General features: G+C 44.5%; 1 protein-coding gene across 1 annotated transcript in view; it reads left to right on the top strand.

Annotated features, from left to right (window-relative positions):
* The window catches only part of LOC119392559 (WD repeat-containing protein 6-like), a 166,109-nt gene that overhangs the window by 97,755 nt on the left and 42,981 nt on the right, over positions 1 to 25,373 (top strand). The window contains 4 exon segments of the mRNA XM_049414593.1: positions 79 to 240; positions 2,576 to 2,650; positions 12,313 to 12,498; positions 14,927 to 14,993. Of these exon segments, the coding sequence (XP_049270550.1) occupies positions 79 to 240; positions 2,576 to 2,650; positions 12,313 to 12,498; positions 14,927 to 14,993 (490 nt within the window).

Here is a 25,373-nt window from a genome sequence, read left to right on the forward strand (position 1 = left end):
GCCAGCCACACTAACACAAAACTCATAGCCATGTAAGTTGCCTCACCTAATGGCATCCTACCTTTCCATGCACTGTAGGAGCTCATAGAGCCATTTCGGACGTATGCGGCCATCCATGGCAACAATGGTGTCACAGATATTCAGCAGCAGAGTGAGACACTGGTGACTGCAGGACGTGATGGGCGAGTACTGCTTTACTCCCTCAAAGATCGGGACCTGCGCTACCTACGTGTCTTCTGGGTGAGTACACATGCATCTGTCTTGTTTCTTTATTACTGGTTAGCGAGTCAATGTCAAGCTGGGATTTTGCTCACAAATGTAAACATAGCACAACTTTTGTTCAAATGGGTTAACAACATTAATTTTTGTTCTACCACATAGAGTTCTCATTCCAGATTATTGTGTGATATGCTAATTTAAGCTGTAACTCTCTCAATTTAGGAAAAATCCAGCTCCGAAAAAGGCGCATATTTTTGAAAAGTGCACATTGAACAGTAAAACCTTGTTAATACATACCTACCAGAAGCACGGCATAACTACGCACTGAACAGTAGTACGCAGTAACCGGCCAGCGCAAATTTACATCTCCTGCAGTGCACCGCTGCATCCAATAAAGAAGTCAATGTGACGCCACAGCAAATATTGCTTAAAGTACCCATTAGAATGCCTTTTCTTTCTTTTTGGCAAAATGCAGAAAAGATTCCGGCTCTAGCGCATGATTCTCAGATAGCGCGTGGTGGCGACGCGAAGGAGCATTTTGAAACTATTGCAGGGTCCGGAACACACAACAACTGACAGCGTACACACGCACGTATCAGTTTTCCGCAATACGTGTGTGCACATCGATACTGCGATATACTGTGTGAAAACTGACACCTTTATTAGAAACCATCTTCAGCGCTAGCAGACAAGGACGAAGGAGAGACGACACCACAATGCGCTAACTTCAACACTTTTATTTCCAGGAAACAGCAATCTATTTATCCATGCACAGTGCGGCCTCATTCTACACTCTAGCCAACCAGAAAGGCCCTCTCCCTATCTGGTTGGCTAGAGTGTAGAATGAGGTGGCGCACTGTGCATGGATAAATAGATTGCTGTTTCCTGGAAATAAAAGTGTTGAAGTTAGTGCATTGTGGTGTCGTCTCTCCTTCGTCCTTGTCTGCTAGCACTGAAGATGGTTTCTAATTCAGTATACCAACAAGCCCAAAAAATGGCAATCCTAAAAAGTGACACCTTTCATTGAAACATGGGACTGCAGTGTGGGGTCTATTGCCCCTGGCTAGTTGTGTGCAGTGCGTCGCCTACTCTGCTCACGCCATCAAGGCGGTCACTGCCGGGCCACTTGCTGTACCATGCGCAAGCATTTGCTGTGGGCGTGTTCTTCATACCCACTCTGTTCTAGACCGTGTGCGGGTGTGGCATTTAGCTAGTTGGGTCAACGTGGCGACATCGACTTCCTGCAAGCGACTCTGTAATGCTCTGTAAGCAGAAGGGGGCACATTTGGCTTGTTGCCTAACGAAAGTGCGCAGTGCACTTACCAAAGCACTACACTTGCTGTACTGTACGCGCATGTTTGGCGTGGTAACAGTGTCATTGCAGCAAGGTTTCTCGGCGCCTGTGCCGCTTGACTCGGAAACAGCGAGTGGCTTTCGTTTCTACAAAGCGACATGCACTTTTAAGTGGCCCCACAAAATGAGGCGGTGGCGATTGGTGGCGGCAAAGCGCGCTTAGGTTGTTGCCTATTAAAAACGTGCAATGTGCTTAGAATAGTGCTATGCTGCACTTGCAGTCAAGCATATAGCTGAAGATGCTTGTTGTGATAGGGTTGTTGGCGATAAGTCATACTGGCGCATTCATTGGTGGCTGCCACTTTGCCTTCTTTTTTGATGCTTGTCCATAAAGGCATCACCGCAGTCACGTGCAAGTCGGAATCATTGATCGACTGGTCTCTGCAGTTGACGAAAAGACGGAAGACCTTTTGCGGCTCATCATGAGGTCAGCAAGTTGAGGGGCCGCAGTTAACTTTTATGCGACAAAAAGTTATCACAGAACACACTAACCGGTAGGCAGAGGACGAGCCACTACGGCTTAAGCGGTCAGCGAATGCGTTGGACTCTATGAGACTCGGTCTAGAATTCGTCGCAACTACATTTTATCTGTTAGTACGCTTAGGGCACGTATCAACAAGGTATAACTGTAATTGCATACTTGCAATCAGAATATAAATATGCATAACCTCGGCAAGTTTCATAAAAATTGATCAATTCTTTTTAAAATAAAGTTCTGAAGTGCATTGTCTCCCCTCAAGAATGGAAGACCAACTTGCCCAACATGCCACTTTTCCGAACAAAATGTTAATATTTTGAGGCATATCATGTGGCTCTTGTTGACAGGTTTTGACTGATAGCACTGCTTCAAAAATTATCTGAAGCAACTTAAGCACTCGCACATTTGATTTCAGTTCTTTGCTTTTGGTACCCACATAGAATAGGTGTAATTCCAAGATCAGTATGCTTCCAATCCAAGGTGTTTTCAAGGCTTACATGTGCATTGGGGCTGTGCATAGCGCAGAGCTCGACGACGCTTGAGTGGATTGGCCACATGATCCTCCAGAGCAATGGCCTCCTGCTGTGTGGATACCACATGGTGAGTTGCTGCCAGGACTGCTGTGGTGACCTGCCAGTGTTGAGCATGATGTTATGGGTGAATTCTCTGTTTTGCTGGGCTGTAGTGTAAAATTATTTGATATTTAGATATAGATGCATGAGAAAGCAAAAACATAATATCCTGTTATTAATAATCTTTATTTTCTTTTGTGCACCGGTTATGGTTCGAAACCTTTATCTAAAAAAATACTGCTTGCCTGGGCACACAGGCATTGAAGGCAATGTGCAGGTAAAATTGCCACATCCATAGCAATAAAACCTTACAATACATGCAGAGAGGTTTTGTCTGTAGAACTAAAGCCAATGTTGCACAAAAATTTAATGTATTGGCAAGGAAGAGGATACTGAAATGTCTTATTAGCTTGATTTAATGAAGCCACATTTAGCAAGGTGGCTCCCAATAACAAAAATTACACGAATTATTGTATTTTGTTCAACTAGTATATAATTTTGTCAAGTGTACACTTCCTATGAGTATGTCACAACTGTTGCTGGTGGAACTACTGTATTTTCCGGTGTATAAGACGCGCATTTTTCCCTAAATATTGCTGGTACAGTTGAACCCCTTTATAAAGAGACACCAATGTAAGAGACAAATGGGTATAAGAGGCACCAGTGTGCCTACATTGAAATAGGGGTTAATAAGAAAATGCATATGGGGTACCCTGCTTATAAGAGACACCTCATGTAAGAGACGAGAATTGCTCCCCAGTGCATGTCTCTTATAAAGGGGTTCAACTGTACATCTTTTCAATGGTGTGTCTTTTATATGCAAAAAGTTGCATGCACTCACGTAACCAATATGTCCATATTTTATTCTCGAATACAATAAGCTGTGCTTGACAGCATTCATAAAAAAGAAATTTAATCTTCTTGGAATCATCGTGGCCTCAGATGTGGGCTACTTGCTGTAGTGCGGTGTGCGTAGAGGTGGTAGCCGCAATAAAAGCCGCCACCTTCATGCGCACTCTTTTGCAGCACTAATTGTTCTTAAAGCACTTAACCCACGGAGCTGATGCATTAATAAGAAAAGGCCACGACAACATTTCAGTGCAACATTGTTGCGCCCACGATCTACCCATTACAAAAACCGGAGCGTCACTTCGTTATCATCATCATCAGCTTCTGTTTGAAAAATCTCGGCAGTTCAGTAGTACCGTAAAATAACGATCGAACGCCCCCGCCCGTGCAAGTGCCCCCTCTCATCTTCTAAGAAATTTGAGTTTTTGTTCACTACCAGTAAAACCTCATCAGTTGTGCTGTACTTTCCGACGTCCAGAATTGATGCTGACGTCGTTTCAGACGCTATCACAATATGAACGGTAGTCGTCTACTGAGAGGTTCTAGTGGTGGTGATGGCCATCTGCAGGGATGCAACAGCTGCGCCAATTGCGCCATTTTGATACAATTCCGTTTTTCTGCGCCGAGCTGTGCCGAAACCGTGATATTTGTCGAAACTGCGCCCCGCTGCGCCAAAACGCCCCAGGTAACCGCAAAATTTTTTTCGGTTACGGTTGTTTTAGCCTGGTTTTAGCGCGGAACGAAGCCCGCATTATTGACCTAATGTTGGAAGAGGCTCCTTCATCCAATCCAATCCGATCCAGTGGTGCTTGACTCAAACATGACGTTAATCTGCTCTGGCGGGTTTGCTGGTGGGCAGATGGGCCTAAATGAAGTTTTTACTGCTGGTTCAAACGCTGCTATACAAGGTCATTCAACATGAACAATGGTCAGCGGCCATTTAATGCGGAAGCACCGCATAAAGAAAGTTAACTGGCAAACGGGCCGTTTGTCACGTGCTGCAAATCTTAGTGGGGAGTCATTATTGTTAGGTGGACTCCGGTTCAACGCTGCTTTTGTTCATCTAGCAATGCTCACGTGCACGAATCCGCGGATTGTATATACAGCAAAGTCTTTTTAAATGTACTGACGAGTAAAGTGTTGTTTAGAGTACTACACACGAAAACCTTGACCGCCTTAGCCGAACGAGTTCGCCAAGGTAATTGCTCCCTTCAACTCGCGCTGAGGCCGACACCACAATGTGCCTAAAAAGGCCTTCCGCTTTTTGGGAAATGTGGACACTGTTCTACTAATCATTTTGACTTCGACGCGAGTGAGGCCACCGCTTTGCTGGCGCGAAGGTTTGATGGCAGGTACTAACGAGCATAGAGTTTCCTACAATACTTACTAGAGGGAACTCTGGCGCTAGTGTCTATGGGAGCTGCAACGCATGGCGCTTCAGCCAGCATGGAAATGATGGGTAGTACACGGATTTGTCTAAACTTCGTACTTTTGGCTCCGTTTGGCTGTGCGTCGCCTGCATCCGCTTTGTCGCAAGATGAAGTTCAGCAAACGTTCAACAGTTCCACTTCACCACTTAACTTTTTTAGGCTCACCAATTCAAATCTGGTCACGAACTTCACAACGATCCATTCTTTTATCTGAAAGAAAACCAAAACACAGCAATAAACGAAGCCACAAGTGCGTTCGAAGCCCGCAAGTACGAAGACTAGGCAAATCCGTGTACTACCCATCATTCCCATGGTGGCTGAACGATCGCAGCGCCAGAGTTCCCTCTAGTTAATTTTAGGAAACTCTATGCTAACGAGCACGCCAGTGCGAGTTGTCGCCGGCAACCTTAACGCGATCAGGATCTTTATATCTGCTCGGTAGCGCGTGTGCCATAGTGCTTTTGGTACTACTGTCAATATATTGCACGCATTTTATGCGCGACGGACCCAAACATGCCGCTGGCTGCTGCCTCCCGAGCGGAGACACAGATTGCGTGTCGCTTGCAGAAACGAAAGCAGCTCACCATTGCTCCGTTTACCCAACGAAATCTTTGCCGTATTCCTGCACGCGGTCATGAGCGGAGCGAGTAGGAATATTCCTCTGGAAAAGCTGTCATTCGGCAGCCAATTTTCGCTGTGCATAGCTCTCTCTCTCTCTCTCTCTCTCTCTCTCTATATATATATATATATATATATATATATATATATATATATATATATATATATATATATATATATATACACAGTCGAACCCGGGTATATCGAACTCGCCAAAAAACGTTTATTAGTTCGATATATGGCATAATTCGATATAGGCCTGCTATAGGATTTGATGACACAAAGGCACATAGTACCAATAAGAAAAGTACTTTATTAATATGGTGGCTTACTTGCGTGTCCTACTTTGAAACAAAATAGTCCTGGATTTTCTTCTGTTTCAACGACTTCGATATGGCATAATTTGATACAGGCTCGCTATAGGATTTTATGACACAAATAATAATAATGATATCTGGGTTTTAACGTCCCAAAACCACGATATGATTATGAGAGACGCCGTAGTGGAGGGCTCCGGAAATTTAGACCACCTGGGGTTCTTTAACGTGCACCTAAATCTAAGTACACGGGCCTCAAACATTTTCGCCTCCATCGAAAATGCAGCCGCCGCGGCCGGGATTCGATCCCGCGACCTTCGGGTCAGTAGTCGAGCGCCATGACACAAAGGCACATACCAATAAGAAAAGTACTTTATTAATATGGTGGCTTACTTGCATGCCCTACTTTGGAACAAAATAGTCCTGGATTTTCTTCTGTTTCAACGACTTCGCTGCCTGTGACAGCACGCACGCCTCCACATTGTCCAACGAGTCGGAGCAGCCTTTCATATTCACGCAATAGCACCGGACCAACGCAAGTGCACTAATCACTTCGGAGGGTGTAGGCAACGGGCCATCGTCAATTTCCTTATTGCTGTCGCTTTGGCTCGTGGTCGGCACGACATCTGCAACGTAGTCCTCATCTTGTAGCTGGCCCATGATGGCGACATCATCGTCCGCACTGACGAACTCGTTGAATGTCGATCCGTACGCGGTGGCGACGTCGGACTTCTCACCGCGCTCGACTCGATTTATGATTTTGAGTTTCGCGGCGAACGGCAAATTCTGCCTCTTTGCACAAGCCATGACGACAGCGCGCCAAGCAAGTTCACAGAGCGCCAACAGGCAACACCACCAGCACGGACCACACTGAATGAGGACTCGAGGAAAAGAGGCAGCAGTAGGCACGCAAGCATAAAGAAAGAAAAAATGGCGCTCACTTCTACCGCCTCCGCGCCTCGGAGAAAGCATGACGGCCTCTGATTGGCTGTAGGCGCTGCGAGCAGGCCAGGATCATTTTGTGCAGGGGGGTGTTCGCCCGTGCACAGCCGGGTCTAAACCACTTTTTCTAGGGTGGCGCCGGCAGTTTTCCCCGCCACCGCGAGGGAAAGCCAACTTGCTGGGGCACTTTTGAGGCACATGGAGTTTGATATATCGGTTGTCGTTGCTATTTTCGTTCGATGTAACAGTAACTTTTGCTATATATTCTCAATGTAAATTTACCGTGTTTAGAAATTGTTCGATATACGGGATAATTTGATATAAACGGGTTCGATATAGTCGGGCTCGACTGTACACTTTTCTTTCCAAAAAATACTTTCCGAGGGCACATAGTGCACTGATATGAACGTCCACAATTTTTTACAATACAATTGGAGAGGGTCAAGCGCAATGTTTGGGACGTTTGGCGTGGAAGGACCCATAATATATATATATATATATATATATATATATATATACATATATATATATATGGGTCATTCCATGCCAAATCACCCAGCGTTTTTCCGACCATCCCAAATATGACTGAAAAAATTTCCACACTTTTCTTGAAGTTCAAAACTCGTTCTGCTCATTTATTTCTGTTGCCAAAAATTTTCCCGCCTATTTGTGAGAGTCTGTAGTTTTGCGCCGACTGAGCTAAAGGGCATCAAACAACGATTTTTTTCAAAGGGCGTTTATAGGATGCACTCAATAAAATGGTATTTCCGGCAAGCTAATGAAGTGATGTAACTGTAAAAATAATGACTTATTTATGTATATTGATTCTTTGAGGGCTTTTCGCACGAGCAAAATTGAATAAAGTTGCAAAGTTTGATATTTTTTTCCAGGAACAAGGCAAACTCAAAGGGTAGAAATTACTTATATACTGGAAGCCTGTTCGACATACTACAAAAGAAAAATAATTTAGTCGCTGAAGGTGTAGCAAATCGTCTGAAAAAAATTGCAAATTTCACTTTTTTTTAGAAAAGCTTTGTATTCATCGTCAAAAAACTTGCCTTGGTGATCGGACTAAAAATATGCACGATACTTCATTTGAAAGCACTATGTATTAGCTGAACATAGACAAAGTTACAAAAGGGTATTATTTTTTTAACTTGAGAAATATTTTTTTGAAATTTTGTATCTCCACCAGCTTTTCGCCGACGTAACTCAAGCGGCATGAAGCACTCGCAATCTTCAGCCCATGCCCACTGACCTCGGATGCAGACGTCAAACATGGTGCTGTCTATAAAGTAATGGAAAAGGAAATGGGGTTGCTTTATAGACAGCACCATGCTTGACGTCTGCATCCCAGGTCAGTGGGCATGGGCTGAAGATTGCGAGTGCTTCATGCCGCTTGAGTTACGTCGTCGAAAAGCTGGTGGAGATACAAAATTTCAAAAAAATATTTCTCAAGTTAAAAAAATAATACCCTTTTGTAACTTTGTCTATGTTCAGCTAATACATAGTGCTTTCAAATAAAGTATCGTGCATATTTTTAGTCCGACCACCAAGGCAAGTTTTTTGACGATGAATATAGAGCTTTTCTCAAAAAAAGTGAAATTTGCAATTTTTTTCAGACGATTTGCTACACCTTCAGCGACTAAATTATTTTTCTTTTGTAGTATGTCGAACAGGCTTCCAGTATATAATTTCTACCCTTTGAGTTTGCCTTGTTCCTGGAAAAAAATATCAAACTTTGCAACTTTATTCAATTTTGCTCGTGCGAAAAGCCCTGGAAGAATCGATATACATGAATAAGTCATTATTTTTACAGTTACATCACTTCATTAGCTTGCCGGAAATACCATTTTATTGAGTGCAACCTATAAACGCCCTTTGAAAAAAATTGTTGTTTGATGCGCTTTAGCTCAGTCGGCGCAAAACTACAGACTCTCACAAACAGGCGGGAAAATTTTTGGCAACAGAAATAAAGAAAGAAGAAAAGTTTTGAACTTCAAGAAAAGCGTGGAAATTTTTTCAGTCATATTTGTGATGGTCAGAAAAACGCTGGGTGATTTGGCATGGAATGACCCATATGAAAGATAAGGGGGGAGAGCGCACATACGACGATTGCACATTTTTCCTGGTTTGTCTTAGACGTTGCATGGCATAACACGCCGGACCTCTTGAACTATATATACATATGGTGCCTCTCTTTAAAATGGACTTTTTTCCTCAGAGATCTTCTTCTTAACAGGGCGGAATACAAAATTCAGCGCATCGGTGCTGAATGGAGTGGACTGCAACAATGACGTGATCAGCCGGTGGTGTAGGCCAGGTGTAAAGGACCTTGGTGCAAATTCATCATGCACAAGTCCTTACTGGTTTCCGCAGAATTCATTGGTCTTATTCAGCATGTTATGCGCTGAAAAAATTATTGTGGTGACATCGATAGATTTGGATATATATTTTTTGTTGCTGTTCCAAAAGCAAGCTTTGTTTGTGAAGCTGCTCCAAATTTGGAATTTTATGCTCCAAAACAGAGTTTTTTTTTCCCGTAGCCTGCTCCAAATTTGGATTTTCCTGCTCCAAAAGCAAGATTTTCCTCCTCCAAAAATTGCTCCAAATCCTATTTTGGCTGTTGCACCCCTGCATCTGTCTTCTGATTCGCTTAGCCATTCAGGTCCATGCCACCACGTACTGTTGGACAGCAACTTCTCTATTGAAATACAACGTGTGAGTAGGTCTGCTGGATTTAGCAGTCCCGGACAATACCTCCACATGGAAGGGTCAGGTATCACTCGAATCTCTTTAACCCTGTTAGACACGAATTGTTTCTATTTCATCATGTTGCCTTTTATCCATGACAGGGTGACTTGAGAATCCGACCACAATGTGCAGACCACAATGTGCTAAGCTGCTTAAACAGGTTTCTCTTCAATTTAGCAATTCTCATTCATATTTTATGCTTCCATAAATCACTGAAAGACTGAAAAAATTTGCTAGAGCATGTTGCAAGAGTTATATTGCACGAACATGTTGCAAGAGGGCAAGGAGTTTACCGCATGCGTCATGACTACACGCAAAAGGTGCTGATGGTGCTCGAAAACTTCGCAGGAAAAACGCACAAAGCTTATTTGTAGAGCCTGGCAAGTGCCTCTTTGCGTTGCATGCTTTCAGTCCCTTCATGTATAGCTATAATCATGTCACAGACTGACAAGCTGAAGCCCTATATGGGCAGAGGGACAGCGTGTGTCCCACCTTGGCTCATGGCCTCAAGTGGTCTGTGGGACAGATGTTGTCCCACTCGTTTTTCAGACAACATTCTTTTGCAAGGAATAATAATTGTTTGGGGGTTCCCACATGTGGTACAATTCGTTTGGGAAAAGGTAGAGCAGAAACCATCGCAAGATTTTTCACACTTGATAAAGGGTTAAGTATGTATCCATGGCAAGGGCCGTGGCAATGTCGTTGTCTTAAAGGGGTCATGAAGCACCCCTTGGGCTTGTTGAAAAAACACATCCTGCAGAAAGCTGACACGGCTATGAACTGCTCAGCCAAATATTGCAGTCGTGCGCGCCGCGTAAAGGCTACAAGCGGAACGCAAAGTTGCTGTTTTCTTAGGCGCCCTCTTTTTAAACAGAGGCCGGTTCTCACTCTCGTCGTTGGGGGGCGTCTGCCCGTTGACATCGCGATCTGCATCTCCAGGTCGCAAAAGACATAGCGTCCTCATTGGCTGATAGCAGACATAAACTGAGAGTGGCGTTCGGATCAGATGCGCTTCTTGCCACGGGGTGCTGCCACTTGCCGGTGCCGCACTCCTCAGGTACACGCACTTGGGGACGCGAATCACAGCAGGAGAGCGATCACGTTTCATGATGCGCGCTGACGTAACTTCTTTCCCCCGTGCCATCCCTCCCTGTGTAGCTTCCAGTGCGCTCGTCGGCACGAGAAAAGAGAGAAAGCACTGAGAGCGTGCGCCAAACCCCTGTAACTCCGCTCATTCTTGACGGATTCGAGAAATTTTTGCGGCAATCGATCCGGGAGGCAGTAAACTCCGATACTGAGGTCGTTAGAACATTGCTTGGAAAAGTGGTTCATGACCCCTTTAATAGGTGCCACGCGTGATTAGGCAATTAGCAGTTCGGGTCTTGCAGATTGAGTCGGTACGACGTAAACCACTGCTCAGTACGCTGAAGGGCTTGAATCGCAAAATATGTGTACCTGTAGTACTCTGGGCAATTCTTTACGTCTTCCAAGATAACGCTTCCAAGCCACGGTATCGTCCCCCACGGGACCCACCGCGGGAGCCGTCCATCCACGCAAGTTGCCAAATCCCAAGAGACTTCCTTTTTCCTGGCCGGCAGCCGCGGCGGCCTCGCTCGCTTCTCTCCGGTGGCGTGGCCGTCACTCACGCGCAAACCCCAACGCTCGCGAGCCCAGCGCTACTGCCTCCGACGGCCTATCGCGAGGCGCGCGTGCACCATGAGGTGCAGACAACTTTACAGGGGCTGATAGCACCCCCACAAACTCAATGATATTACAGCTATTATTGCGATAGCAATTATATGGACATTCTCGGCTGAATTTTGCCGTCCCCGTCACCCGTCATGCACCGTATATGTATAAGTATGTATATATATATATATAAAAGCCCCAAAGAAAAATAATTCAGAAAAATGCTTCCGAAGCACGGAGTCGAACCAGGGACCTCTTGCTCCGCAGCGAGTGGCGCTATCCACTACGCCACGAAACGCAGATCCTCCACATAGCTAATGGCGAGCGTTATATACACACCATTTACCGCTGGACGGACTCAGAGACGCTAGGCGCTTGTAAGCGTTTCTTCATTACCAGCGAGATGGCGTTAGGAGCGCGACGGGTGGATTTAAAAGTCGACGGCGAGCGCGCTCGCTTCTTGTTATGTTTGCGCAGGGAGAACCTTGCCCTTCCGCTGTCTGTTCGCGCAGTTTTCTCGTGCTGAGGGGAAGAGGGATGTTTCACGCTTTCACCGTGATGTCTGCGCTCATGTTACGGAGCGTACGAAAGTCACTCGAGCTCAAGGGACGCCGCTAAACGAACAAACAGAAGATGAGCGCGAACTATCAAGTGTCACAGCTCGACACTTGACGCACTCTAGTTTCCTTCGCTGCTTTGGCCGCCTTTGCAACAGGAGCGCTGTTCAAACTGAGAGTATCCATTGGCGAGCCTCACTTCGTATAGCATTAGTTTCTTGCTATCGCATTCATTTTTTTCTGCCATATACGCCTCGAGAAATATTGTAAAAAGCGGTTTATTTCACCGTAAGAGACATACAAAGGCCCAATGTGTAGCAGCTGCTCATTGTTACACCCGTATCTTGCTAAAACCAGTGTCATTGTGAGTGGGTTCAACTGTATATTGCTGCATGCATATTATATCAGGTGACTTGGAAGATTATCTGTAGTTGACATTAAAAATTTGTTGACTGGTAGTGTGTCTAATGCAGTGAGTAGTAGTAGCCATTCTCAGGGTATGCATTTTTGTTTCCGGTATACATTCTTTGGTAGAGCGACTTTGTGCTGTGGAGCACATGGCAACAGCGGGCGGTGTTCCAGCTGAACTGTGGTGGTGGTCATCGATCCTGGGACTTCGCAATAAATGCCCACGAAGGCCTCTTCGCTTGCCTGAAGACTGGCCGCATAATGGTTCAGCGCTGTAGTCTCAAGGAAACGCTGCATCTGTCATGCATACGGGTAATGTATCATATATACATCATAAGCAATTTACAAATTATCTAGCTCAAGTTTTTCCCTGAGGCTTCATGGTCCAGCAAGCCACATGCGATTCTTAGCAGTGCCAAAGAATTAGGTATTGTGTCCTCACCGCCCCTCAATGCTTTAAAGTTGAGTATTAGTCCGTGAGCATTAATATGGACCTTCATATATCATGGCTCACCAACCAGCCTATCAATATATATTATGTAAATGCTTTCTTCAGTAAGGTGACTACATGATGTACAGTAGACTCTCAGTAATTCAAACTTTTGGTTAATTCAAACAAATTTAAACTTTTTGGTTGGCTCGCTATATATTCAATGTATTTTAAAGCCAGTTAATTCAAACAGCTCCATTACATCAGTTCGGTTAGTTCATACCTTTGCTTGTCCGTTCCTGAAATTATCTGCTGCTCTAGTCGCTTCTAGCTGAACATTCACATTTTTATATCAGTAGCAGTCGCAAATAAAGCCAATTTCGTGCCTACAAAGGGGCCAAACTAGCCAAACCACCTGCACCAACAATCGCACGTTGACTGAGGAAGAAAAGAACAAAGAGATGACATGGCCTTGTTCTAACACATGCCTAATGCTTTTTGAGCCACTCTTTCTACAGTACATTGGTGTCACACGGAAAGACATGCTAAAATTTGGAAGGGGCTACCAGTTGTCACGGGTGTATCCTCCGTATATATTACAGACGCATGTATGTGTTGTATAATAACAAGTACCAGTATGATCAATGACGTCTGAAAACTTCATTGGAAATAATTCAGAGCGATCTGTGACGTTGCTGCGGCCCTAAAAAATAATAAACATTACAAGTTACAACACAAGTTGATATGTTGGCCTGAGTCATACTTATGAGAACTTCTGATAATTCAAGCTTCCGATTATTCAAATGAAATCCTGTTGTCCCCTCGAGTGTGAATGGGATATGACAAGCTGGTTGGTTGCTCCACACTCAAGCAGTAAAGTTGAAGGTTCATTTGGGAGTGGAAAACAAAGTGAAAGATATTTATTGACTGACTGACATGCAAACACTTCTCAACCAAGGAAAGGAAACTTGCACACATACACTTAATATCCATGATGATGACAAAAAAAAAAAAAAAATGTAGTGAGCAATTGGCAGTGCATGCAAGATTAAAGCAGGGTGTGGGTTGAATCTAACCAAGAATGTACAAGAATATGCTTAAAGCTAACTCAAAGTGTAGAAAAAAACAAAAGATGCATACGGATCACCGGGCAGCAGCAGCAAGTTCATATTTCGTGAAGTCGATGGCAGAGTTTTCCTGACGAATGCTGGCAAGTCTTTTTCAGGTAGCTGTTGTTGCTGGTTTTCCTGGAAGTCTGGATCTGATGGCTTTCCTCAAGCAGGTTAAGCTAACTTGAGAGGAAGAACTGTGGACATGACTACAGACGTTGGTTTGACATCTCTTACGTCAACTAACCATGCAGAGTTTTGGAGAGGCTAAGCCTCCCATGTGTTACTGGACGACACTAACGTCTCAACTCTTTCCAGACGGAATTCTAGATTCAGCTTTTAGACTGGACTGGCTAGCAGAACTGTAGCCTGCATTTAAGTGTCTTCTTGTTTCCTTAGTTCCTTGGACTGGGAAACTCTAGGTGATGGTCCAATCACATTCACCTAATTATCTCAAGGCTCCTTCGTAAAGTTCTTCACCACACCTCTTCTAATCAGGAGCAAGGGTAACGAGTTGTTTCCCACTGTTGTGCAAGGAGCTCACACATGTGCATTTGCATCACACCTACACACTAGCACATTAGTTACTGTGGTTGGCCTTTATGGTCCATTGACAAGCACACATACAACAGTGACAACAAGCCGCCCAGCAACACATCCATCGACCCTTCAGATGCACTGCTCAGATGTAATTTGTTGTACACAGACACTAACGCCCTTTTACCAAGATTCACTCCACCTACACAGTGCAAGGGTGCGCTGGTGAGCCAACAAAAACCTCTCGATGGGCATACACATCATAGCAGCGACAGTTGAACAAAACTGATCCTCCCTTTGTCCCTGTTGCCTGACTGGCTGATAGTAGCACTTTGACCACTCACAACTTCACTGCACCCATTCTTCTTTGTCATTGTTGAAAAAAAAATTAATTGCATTTCCATGACCCTTTGGTAACAGGACCCATGTTTGTGGTTTGCATTCCTGGCAGTCGTGGTTACATTTCATTGGTGGACAAAGTGGAGGAAAATGTTTGTATATACTTAAGCTCTGGTGCAAATCAAGGAACTTCAGAGGCCAGCTTAATCCAGAGCCCTTCACAGCACTGTCACTTATCGCTCATGTTTCTTTTGCACAAACCAGGTCAGTTAACCTCAATCACATGTAAAATAAGTATGCCTTGTTTTTCTGTCTGTTCTTACAGGCACCTCTGCACAGGAAAAAGATTGCAGCCATCTGTCTTCTTTTTACAGAGGAGAATGCTTCCGGGGGTGAGTATCCTTTCGATGCATTCTGCTGGTCAATTGCGTCTCCTAAACTTGAGGTGATTATCGCATTGTATAAACAAACATCAAGTGAGACATATCTTTTATCTGCGATTTAAATGTAGGAAGTGCTGTGGAGGTACAGAACTCAACTTGGCTTGAGTAGAGGCCTTCCTTAGCTAGCTCTAAATGGAATGTAAGTGTTGACTAAAAAGTATGTTATGTATAGACAGGAAAAGTGAAACCAGAAGGTAATGTGACCAATTGGAAGTGGCCTTACAGCAGTTAGGTATGACCGAGAAATCACGTGATGCAGGTTGGAAGTGATGTCAAATGGGAGCCGAAGATGCAAAGCGAATGTAACATTCAGTCTTGCTCCAAAGAACTAATAAATAAAACGCAGTAAATTATCTTTCTGGGGCTGGGGTTTGAACCCGGTGCCCCCTGTCTAAAAGCGAGTGCCTTGACCACTAGAGAGACGGAAAGAGTGAGGGGCAGAAAAAGATAGAAATAAAAAGAAAGAGAAATTCTTGTTGAAAAAAATTTCTTGACGAGGCGGAGTTTGAACCCACATACCCACGATCCGAAGGCGAGCATCGTAACCACTCGGCTATCTAGGCACGCTAGCAGACACATAATATAGCTTTGTATAGTAAAGTATAGCAACGTAGTGGGAAAGGGAAGTTAGGGTGATGAGGATGGTAGAGAGTAAAGCATATCATAGAAAGAAAGGGAAGAAAGAAAGAGAAAGAGAGCAAGGGAGAGTCAAAGAAGGAGAGAGAAATAAAGAGAGAGCGAGAAAGAAACAGAAAGAGGAAGCGAGAAATTGACAGAAAAAAAAGAGGAAGCGAGAAATAGAGAGAGAGAAAAAGAAGAAAGGGAAGAAAGACAGAGACAAAGAAAGAAAGATAGAGAAAAAAAGAAATAAAGAGACAGAGAGAAAGGGAAACGAAGAGAAAGCAAGAAAGAAACAAAAAGACAAAAAAATGTATAAAGAGCTAGAAATATAGAGAAAGAAATAGAAAAAAAGAGGAAAAAGAGATAGAAAAACAGAAAGAAAGGGAGGAAGATTGAAAGAGAAAAATAAAACAGAAACAAGGAAGGCCGCCCAGTTCCGCTGCTCTTTCAGGCTTGGCACTATAGTGTGAAGCTGTCTTAACTTTTCTTAGGGTGACCATAAAGTTGCAAAAAAAATTTTTTTGTGTATTACATACACATGGTTTATTCATAAGTAACGAGAGAAATTATAAAAAAAAAGCTTGTATGACTTTGAAAAAATGATGCGTTGTAATAAACATACTTCACAGATGTACAAAAATAAGTTCACCAGAGTACGGCGCTTGACTCACTTGCAGCAGAGCAAGTGGTGTGCACTTCCACAGTGTAAGCAAACTGCGCAGATGAGCGCACCGAAAAAAAAAAAAAACTGTGTGGTTGTGCGCACGTCCGAAAAGCGAAGCAAGTGAAAAACCTATAATAATCCTTCGTCTTATCGCCAACGAGATGAAATTGGTTTTTGCGAGTGCCCAGAATACTGTGGCTGCGGTGGCATCATTTGTATAAGTCAGCACCTGCATGGAAACAAGTGTAATTGTGCCCTAGTGAGCAATAAATGAGAGAGTAACAAGTGGTCACCCTTTGAGAGATTTGAAACCAGACAACCATCAGTTAGTATGCAGGCGCAAGAACAGGGAACCACCCAAAGGACGAAATCGGAACTAGCCGGGAAGTGCCCACACATGACCGAATGTGCAAGCGATAGTTGGTGCACCGCTGTAGTAAAGCATAAAAAAACAGAGAGACATTGGTGCGAGAAAAAAATTCCATGCACTACAGTTAAACCTGGATATAACGAAATAACAAAATAACGAAATTGACAAATTCCTCCCAAAATTCGTTACAAACAGGTTTTCGTTATATGCAGTTTCAGCGTGAAAATTCGGAAAAGAAATGCACAAATTAAACAAAAGGGGAACTGGAGGCAGAGCTCACCTGAAACATTTATTTAGCGCCAAAAAACTGCGTTATTTTGCTCTATTGCTTGTTTGTGAGGGATGGCAATACTGAACGTTAGTGGGACATCAATGCAACGCTCCTCCGTCACAGTCTAGCCGTGGCCTCCGAGATTGGCTGCTCCGGCAACGCATCGTTGCGTTGCCAGAGATAATCGCGGAGGCCACAGTATAACGAACCAGTGGTGCAACACTGAAAACCAGCCGAGCATTACTGTCTTCGCATGACGTATAAGCTGGTGAAAACCAGAAATTGTACAAGGCCTGCCGGTCCCGTCAGCGTGGAGCTGTGAAAGCTGTGAAAGCTGCGAACAGCAGACGCTCAGCGGAAAGGTGACCACACCGCACCAGCCATACCATGTCTGTGACTGACCGTGCCACATGCACAATCTCCTCAGAACTGTTGGACAATGACAGCTGCGATTCGAACACATTTAGAGGTCACTAGAATCACTATTCCTCTTCGATGAAGTAGAGCACGCTTATTTACATTATGTGCTTTCCTGGTTGCGCATAACGCTGCCAGATGGCACCACCTGACCAGGCTGCTAATTTTGTGGCTGCCGCGATCGGGTAAAATGCAAATGCTAAGAAGTTTGCAGACAAACTAAAACTTTTTAATATTGTTACAGGAATAGTGCATAAGTTTGTGAATAGTAGCGCTTTACATGGCATCGATAGGATGGATGAAATTTAGTATAAGCCAAGTACGGAGCCGCCTTTTTCACGACGCGCAGCTTACCATGTACAGAAAGACCCGGTCACGGTGGACCCGGTATATGTTACGGAAAGTGTTTCAGTTCAGTAAAGTTCGCGTGTGTGCACTCTTTAACCGGCACCGTATTACCGTACTTTCCGTGCAGTAAGCCAGCACTGCTAGTTATAACACGCTGCTATAGAGATGAAGGGTAATCGCTAGCTGCAAGTGTTTAGTGACTGTTAAGGTAAATATACTAGTACGGGGAATCATGTGGGCGTGCGTGTGATGGGTGGCAACACCACTTGCCACCCATCGCACGTGCGCTCACATAGAAAAGAAAATCGCACACCCAACCAATGAAGCGCTGGCCAAACACACACGATCAACAGCAGACAAGCAGATGCTTTAGTGGCACCTCAGCTCCGTCACTTTCGTCGCTTTACCATAAATCACGTCACACACACAATGTTGCCAATAATTGTGGGAAGCCAGGTGGGCGATTCGAGGGAGTCAATAAAGTTCGTTTGTGAACAATATGACTATCAAGCCTGTAATTTGGCATAAATGACAGGAAAATGCAAAGGAACGTACCTAGCGAATTTCATTGAGATTTATTGACTTCGAAAAATCGTCGAGTTGGCCTTTAACTGGTTTCAGCAAGTTGCCCCAGTTAGGCGATAAAGTGATTCATTTAATAAATCGGTCCTGTCTCGCTTTGAGCAGGGATCATTTTATTATTCTCCACAGTAGCTCCACTTGGCTGATCTTACTTGTTAAGTATGGAAAGAAACGTGTGGCAGAAAAGAAGTCCTTGTTTGGCCGCACAAAAAATACATGCAAATGAGTACTTATAAAAAGTTTTAGTCCAGTATCTTTTTTTTCAGTAAGTTACCAGGGTGGTAAATTGTATGGTAGTGACATAGAGCCTCAACGCTTGAACATGCAACAAATTTTGAAATATGGTATCATGTCATGATTTAAAAATGGGTACCAAATGAAGCTCATTCTGTTCGCACATTTTCTGAAATGCCAAAGACATCACACAAATCGGGGCATTTTGGGGTTTGTGATCACATTATACCATATTTTCTAGCATATGACCGGCCCCTGCATATAATCCAGGCCCCCCAACTACAAACCGTGAAGAAATAAAAATTAAAAAAAGGATCCCCGCTTATTGTCATGAAGTCGCCGTCTTACATTACTGTGAAGCAGTGCCGTGAAGTCCACTTGCGCACTGAAATTCGTGTCTAACCTGCACCCCGACTTTAGCATATCACCTCCAACATATCCCCAATACTGGCAAAGATGGCTCCAGCCAACATTGTATGCCGTACATATCGCCAATATTGGCAAGCTTGTATAAATATTGGCAGCTCTAATGTTAAGTGCAATGCACTTATAGACCGAAGGCGAATGGCGTCCATCCATTACCATGCAGTTCCAAACGAAACAGCCGCCGAGCTTCGTCACTAGGTCGAGAGAAGGTGCCACCATCCCATCAATTGGAAAGTTTGTGAGGGTTTCACCGCTAGGGGCACTCCCACTTAGCAACCAATTGGAAGGCACCAGCTTGTGGGAGGTCTTTCCCGCCATGGACACCGCTGAGGAGGCTTGCCGAGAATGACACCGTGCGCTTGCCCGAGAACGGCAGCGCTGACGAAGAGTGGATCCCGCCGTCAGGGCTAAGCGAGCAGAGGAAGGACGACTACGTCGATTGCTCAACCCTACTTATAGGAAAACGGGATACAGCAGCCGAATGGTGACAACATAAGGAAAATCCCATGGGGACAGCTAGGGAAACACAAGCGAAACACCGGTATCGAGCCGATCCTGAGATTCGGGCGCAAAAAAAATGCTGCATAAAGGGAAACAGCGACAGGGTGTGCGTTGCACTTCCCCAGCATTCACTTAGAGTGGAGCTGCCCACAAAAAAATTTTTTTTTGCCAGCCTCTTTCGTTGGCGATGCCATCGTTTCTTTTTTTTGCCAACATTTGTTGGTTCTTGCCAGCCTTTTTGTTGGCTGTACCAATATCTTTCCGATGTTTTCCATTGACTGTATAATTCAACGTGAGCTAGATTTTTTGTGCATGTATTTAAATGCATGTTGCTTTTAGGCAAGCGGCAAGAATATTCAACGTAACAAAGCTGAGAGTAAACTTAAGTTTCTTCCGCATGTATACTTATGGATACAGATAACGCAACTTTTGGAAAGGATCTCGCAATTTGTTGTGTTCGCCACTTGTTTGCAGATGACAACCGCATAGAACAGACACTAATGATCTTGAATTACACTCCTAAATTAGAAATTATGGAAAAGGCTCCACTCACGAACACATGCACAAAATATCTCTTTGCTGGCCCTTATTGGAATTGTCAGTTTACTGATGGTTCTAAAGGAAGTGAGTGAGAATGAGACGAAATGAAGAAAAAAATGACCGTCTACACTTGAACAGGCACTCAGTACGCCTGAAATCCACCATATCTGCCTTGAACTACCAGAAACCACGCGGCCTATTTGTTTATTAAACGGCAACTGTAGCTAAAGCTTGAAATAATGCGATAACTTCACAACTATTGAAAGGCTGAGCGTCTCAAATCCAGCATTTCCTTTTGTGAAATGGGCGGTGAAGGGCAAATGAAAAACTTGTGTTTTAACTGACACACAACAATGCGACATGAGAGCAAACTAAAAGACACACAAATACTGGCAACTTCGCCAATGGTGATGACCTAACTAACCTTCTGCAACACGTGCAACAAAGCCCACCACATGAGTATCAACAAATGAACAAATCTGAAGAAAATACATGATATGCAGGCACTAATAAACAAAGCACGTAAGTCAGGGCTCATCTGTGGAGGGGTCGTCAAAAGACAATACAGCTAGTTCCGAGGAAGTAAAGGCCAGCTGCTTTCTTACTGTGGCTTTGTTGTAGGATCGCATCCTGTCTAGGTATCTGAGTCCGTTTTTTTCGCAACGACTCCTGGCTGACTGCGGAAGGGCGTGCGCCCGCCGATGCCGGGAGCCTCAAAGAGGTGAAGTAACCGCCGACCAACTAAAAAATGGATAGCCGCCGGCCAGAAGAGGCCAAAGCACGTACGCATCTACCAAGGTCCTGTCATCGTCTTCTTTTGAAAGGCTTTAAAAGCACAGCTTAGCTGTTGAACCATCATGGGTGGTGTAATCGTCAAGTGACAAGTGTTCTTTGTTGCTGTCTTTATACAATGGCAGTGCCAATACTGTATGTTTTCTGGCTACGATGAGCCTTCATTGCCGTCCATATATGACGATGGATCCAATATTGTATTCAGTAAAGTAAAAAGTTGGGCGAGTTGGTATTTGTTCATGATGGTGGTGGTCGTCATGGACGACGTCCACATTCCCGAGGAACACAAGAGAGTGCTTCAGCTGGGCCCAAAGTTTTGTTTGGAGCCAAACCTATGGCCTGTTGATAAGGTGGCCTTGGCAAGGTCGGTGTCCCGCAAGGTCGAGGAAGAAGACAAATCCAAGTGTATCACAGAGTGCGTGGAACTTCTACCGTGGTCTGAAGGTAGAAAAAAACGGGGCATTAGTCTCGATCCCGCTATTGATTTTTTTACCACCAATAGCCTACGTGTTCTTCTGTCGGACAAAGAAGGATCCTTTCTAGTTATGCCTGCTGGAGTGTTCGGTGAAAAAGCAGGTGCCGTGGTGCGTAAAAACTTTCGCGAAGTGTCAGAGAAGCCACTGGAGGCAGGAAAAAAAAGTGCGGGAGCTCCTACTTCGGTTGAACTTGGAAAAAGTGTGCAGTGAAGTGAAAAAGATGAAAGGCTCAACTCTGGAGACGTTCTTTTCAGTGAAAACACACAAACCAGATTTTCCTTTTCGTGCTATCGTGTCCGAGAGAGGCACTTGGTGTCTCGCGGTCTCTACATATCTACAGTCGCAGTTGAGCTCACTGCAAGTGGATGACCCGTTCATCATTCCGAACTCGTCAACAGTAGTCAATTTCCTCAAAGGAGATGGCCATGAGAACACTACGGGATTTAGCATTGACATAGAAGACTTATATTATTCACTGCCTCATGATGAACTGATGACTAGTGTAAAAGAGTGCATATGCAACAATGATGAAGTGAAGTTTGTGTCCAAGTGCGGTATCTCGGTTGAAATTTTTTTAGAATTATTGTTCTTTTACATAAAACACACGTACGTCAGCTGGGAGGGTAAGAACTTTGTCCAGAGATCAGGGGTCTGTATTGGATCGAAAGTGGCTCCAGTACTGAGCAACATTTTTTTGGCCAGAGTTGACAACGACCTTGTAACTGGCCTTGATGGTTTGGTCCAAAAAGTGTACAGATATGTGGACGACTACTTGGTGTTGATTAATTCAGCCAGCTTTGATTGCAGGGTTGATGAAGTGCTACGTGTGTTTGGTAACAAGAAGCGGGGCTTGACTTTCACGTGCGAAGTGCCGAAGAATGGACAGCTGTGTTTTCTGGATTTGCAGCCGTCATTCCAACAAAAACACGTGTGTTGGATGTTTTCCCCTAGGACTGCGAAGCCGCTTCTTGATTACAGCTTTGGGCACTCTCGCCTCGTAAAAAACGGCATTGCTCTGACTTGCCTAAGATAGGCGTTGGACAGGTCATGCCCACATCTTATGGAGACAAGTTTTTTCGCGCTTGTGGAAAGATTAAGAGACGCCGCGTTTCCTGATAATGTCATAGCTGCCGCTTGCGAAAAAATAAAAAAGTCCATTAAGCAACGGCCGGGACAGTTCCAGCCAAGAATGTCCCGCAGGAAAGAAAAAGAGTGTCAAAAATTCCGTATGTTCACTGGCTCTCGCACGGCCTTAAGAGAGTGGCTTCGAGGTATGGGGTGGATTTCGTGTTCTCTGCAGAAAACAAGGTGGGCCGCATCTGCTCAGCGGTTGGTAACAAGATAGGTAGGCCAAAGCAGTGTGAAAAAAGAGGTTGTGCCATTAAGCATGTAAGGCAGTTCGTTCCTTGCGCACGTGGTGTTGTATATAGAATACCACTGTCGTGCGGCAAGGCATACATCGGGCAAACTGGTAGATGCCTCAACGTGCGTTTGCGAGAGCACAGCAGCTCCTTAATAGGAAGGCCGTTCACACATCTGGCGATGCATTGCAGGGGGTGCGATCAGGGTAGCTGCAAGCCTACATTTGAGCAGACAACTGTAATCTACAGGCACAGAGGCTCCGCGGAGAGGGAGATTATAGAAGCCCTCTTTATCCAGAGGGAGGGCTGGTACTGCATCAGTCACCCCTCTATCAGTCTGCAGGAAGGGGAGATAGCCTATCTACAACGTTACTTCACGTAGGTATGCTGGGCATATGGTTTTATTTTTTGGTCGACTCGTTGGGTTAGGTTTGATTTCACTGTGGTATAAATATGTCTTTCCTGAATAAAAATTATCCATTTGCTAGTAGCGCGTTGTCCCGTGTACTTCTTTTCGTTGTGTGCCGTTTCTCGCGCCCCTCAGTCATCATGAACCAATATTGTATGTTGGCTGGCTACGATAGACCATAGTTGGCATTGTCATAGGCTGGCTTTGCCAACATTGGTTTCGTGGTGGCTTGACTGGGCCTTCGTTGAGCCATCGTTTGCCATTGTATAAACAATATTGGCCCAGCATGCTGTGCTGCCTGGGGTATTACAAATCCAGCATTTCCTTGTACGAAAAGAGCGGTGAAGGGCAAATGAAAAACGGGCGTTTAACATGGCAACGCGACAAAGTTTCAAGTACTGTCGTAGCTCCGTGTAAAATTTGCACTGCCATACAGAATTCCTGGGCTCAATTCTGGCTTGAGCCTTTGATTTTATTCTTTCCATCCATCGTGATTTTTCGGCCATGGACAGTGCCGATGCCGACACGGTCTCCTTGGGACCAACAACTGGCCAGAATGTGTGATTAGTTTCTAATGGAAATAAAATGCTGCGAATGATAGTGACAGATTCAAGCATCCTTTTTGCAACTTGAGTAGCATTATACTAATTTTAAATTGCATTTTAAAGTCGCAAAAAACCAATATGTTATGCAGCCTCGTTGCTAGCCACTGTAGCCTAGCAGAAGAGCTTTGATGCTGCACTATGGAGTCATTCCGTTTGCTGTACGTAGTCCAATGCTTTTTTGCGTACTCTAAGTAGTGCTCAAAATGACAGTATGTACTATATTACAGTTGAAACCCGCAATAACGAAATCGCCGGGGAAAGCACAAAATTTCGCTTTTGAGGGAATTTCGTTGGCATGAGAATGCGGTAGAAAAGACACGGAATTTACAAAAAACACATTTCATTTCCAAAAGTCTGTAAGTTTGCTTTGGAGGGCCTTACCATGCAGCAATTTCATGCCTCTCGATCGGGAATCTCGTTTGTCACGGCACAAAGTTCGCCCCATGCACTGGTCAGTGGCGGCGGCACTGCGCTGTCACCAGTACCGTCATCAAGTGCGCCTATATACAGGCGAACCTTCTTCCGGCTCCGCTGAATCAACGCAGAATCGTGGACAGCGAGCTGCACGCAACGCCGAATTCTTCGGCGATGTCCATTTTTTTCCTGCCCTTTTCCACCTCACTGATGATTGCAGCCTTATCTTCCAGCGTGATGAACTTCCGCTTTTTCGTTGGAGGCGGCATCTTCGCAGGCAGCGAAATCGAACAAAGCCGACAAAGCCAAGAACGAAGCCGAAAGGACAAAGCCGACAAAGCCGAGCACAGAGCCAAGACAACGAATGAAACTCCATGAGGAATGTGGATTTGGCTACGTAGTCTGCGATAACGAGCAGGTGTCTTGGGAAGCCATCATCATCAACATTGTCGCCATCTTTATGTTTTTTTGTAAACATTGATGGCGGCTGCTTCTCAAGTACGCTGTAGTGATAGTTTTGCACAATTTAGGAGCAGCATGAATGCATTTCAGCAGTTTTCGAATGTAGTTAATGTTACGAGAGTAGATTATTTGCGCACTCGTGTTTCAAAAATTTCGTTAATGAGGGACTGCGGTATGAATATCTTTCATAGTCACGAGTTACGAAATGCATTGACTCCTATGGGCGTTCGCCGGTGCTCCGAAAATATTTCGTTGCGGTGAGAATTTCGTTCCCTCGGGATTTCGTTATCGCGGGTTTCGACTGTAGTATCCACCTCTGCTCTATTTTGTGCTGCTTATGAGGTAGAAGGAGTTGACGCTGAGAAGCGGCGCTGGCTTCACGGCAACTAGTGGACATGTCGAGCCGCGGTGCATGCACGAAGAGTGCACGGATGCGCAGCAAACCGCGGTGTACTAGCACGAACCTACGTTGCACTCACCTCCCACTGTTTGCAGCATATGTTGTGTGTATGACTTCACGGTCACCGCAGATAAAAAAATTCTGGTTATAAATATTTCACGGCATTTTCTGCATTACCATTCAATGATTAGACACACGGACCAGTGCTTTCCAGTGCACTAAAGAAAACAGGTACCATAAAAGTTGGTAGTCAGTCCTTTTAACACTATCATGTTAAAATCTTGAAAATGTTTGTATTATTTTTCTAGATTTCGAACGTTTTCTCAATTTTGTAGCAAGTGAAAAATCGCTATCTTTTGCACTTCAAGGACTCAGAATGGGCAGAAATAATTTTTAAAAATTATGTATAGTGAGGTTTTAGCAACTTGTTGAAAGC

Source organism: Rhipicephalus sanguineus, chromosome 1 (genome assembly GCF_013339695.2).
Source record: "Rhipicephalus sanguineus isolate Rsan-2018 chromosome 1, BIME_Rsan_1.4, whole genome shotgun sequence".
Taxonomy (NCBI): Eukaryota; Metazoa; Arthropoda; class Arachnida; order Ixodida; family Ixodidae; genus Rhipicephalus; species Rhipicephalus sanguineus.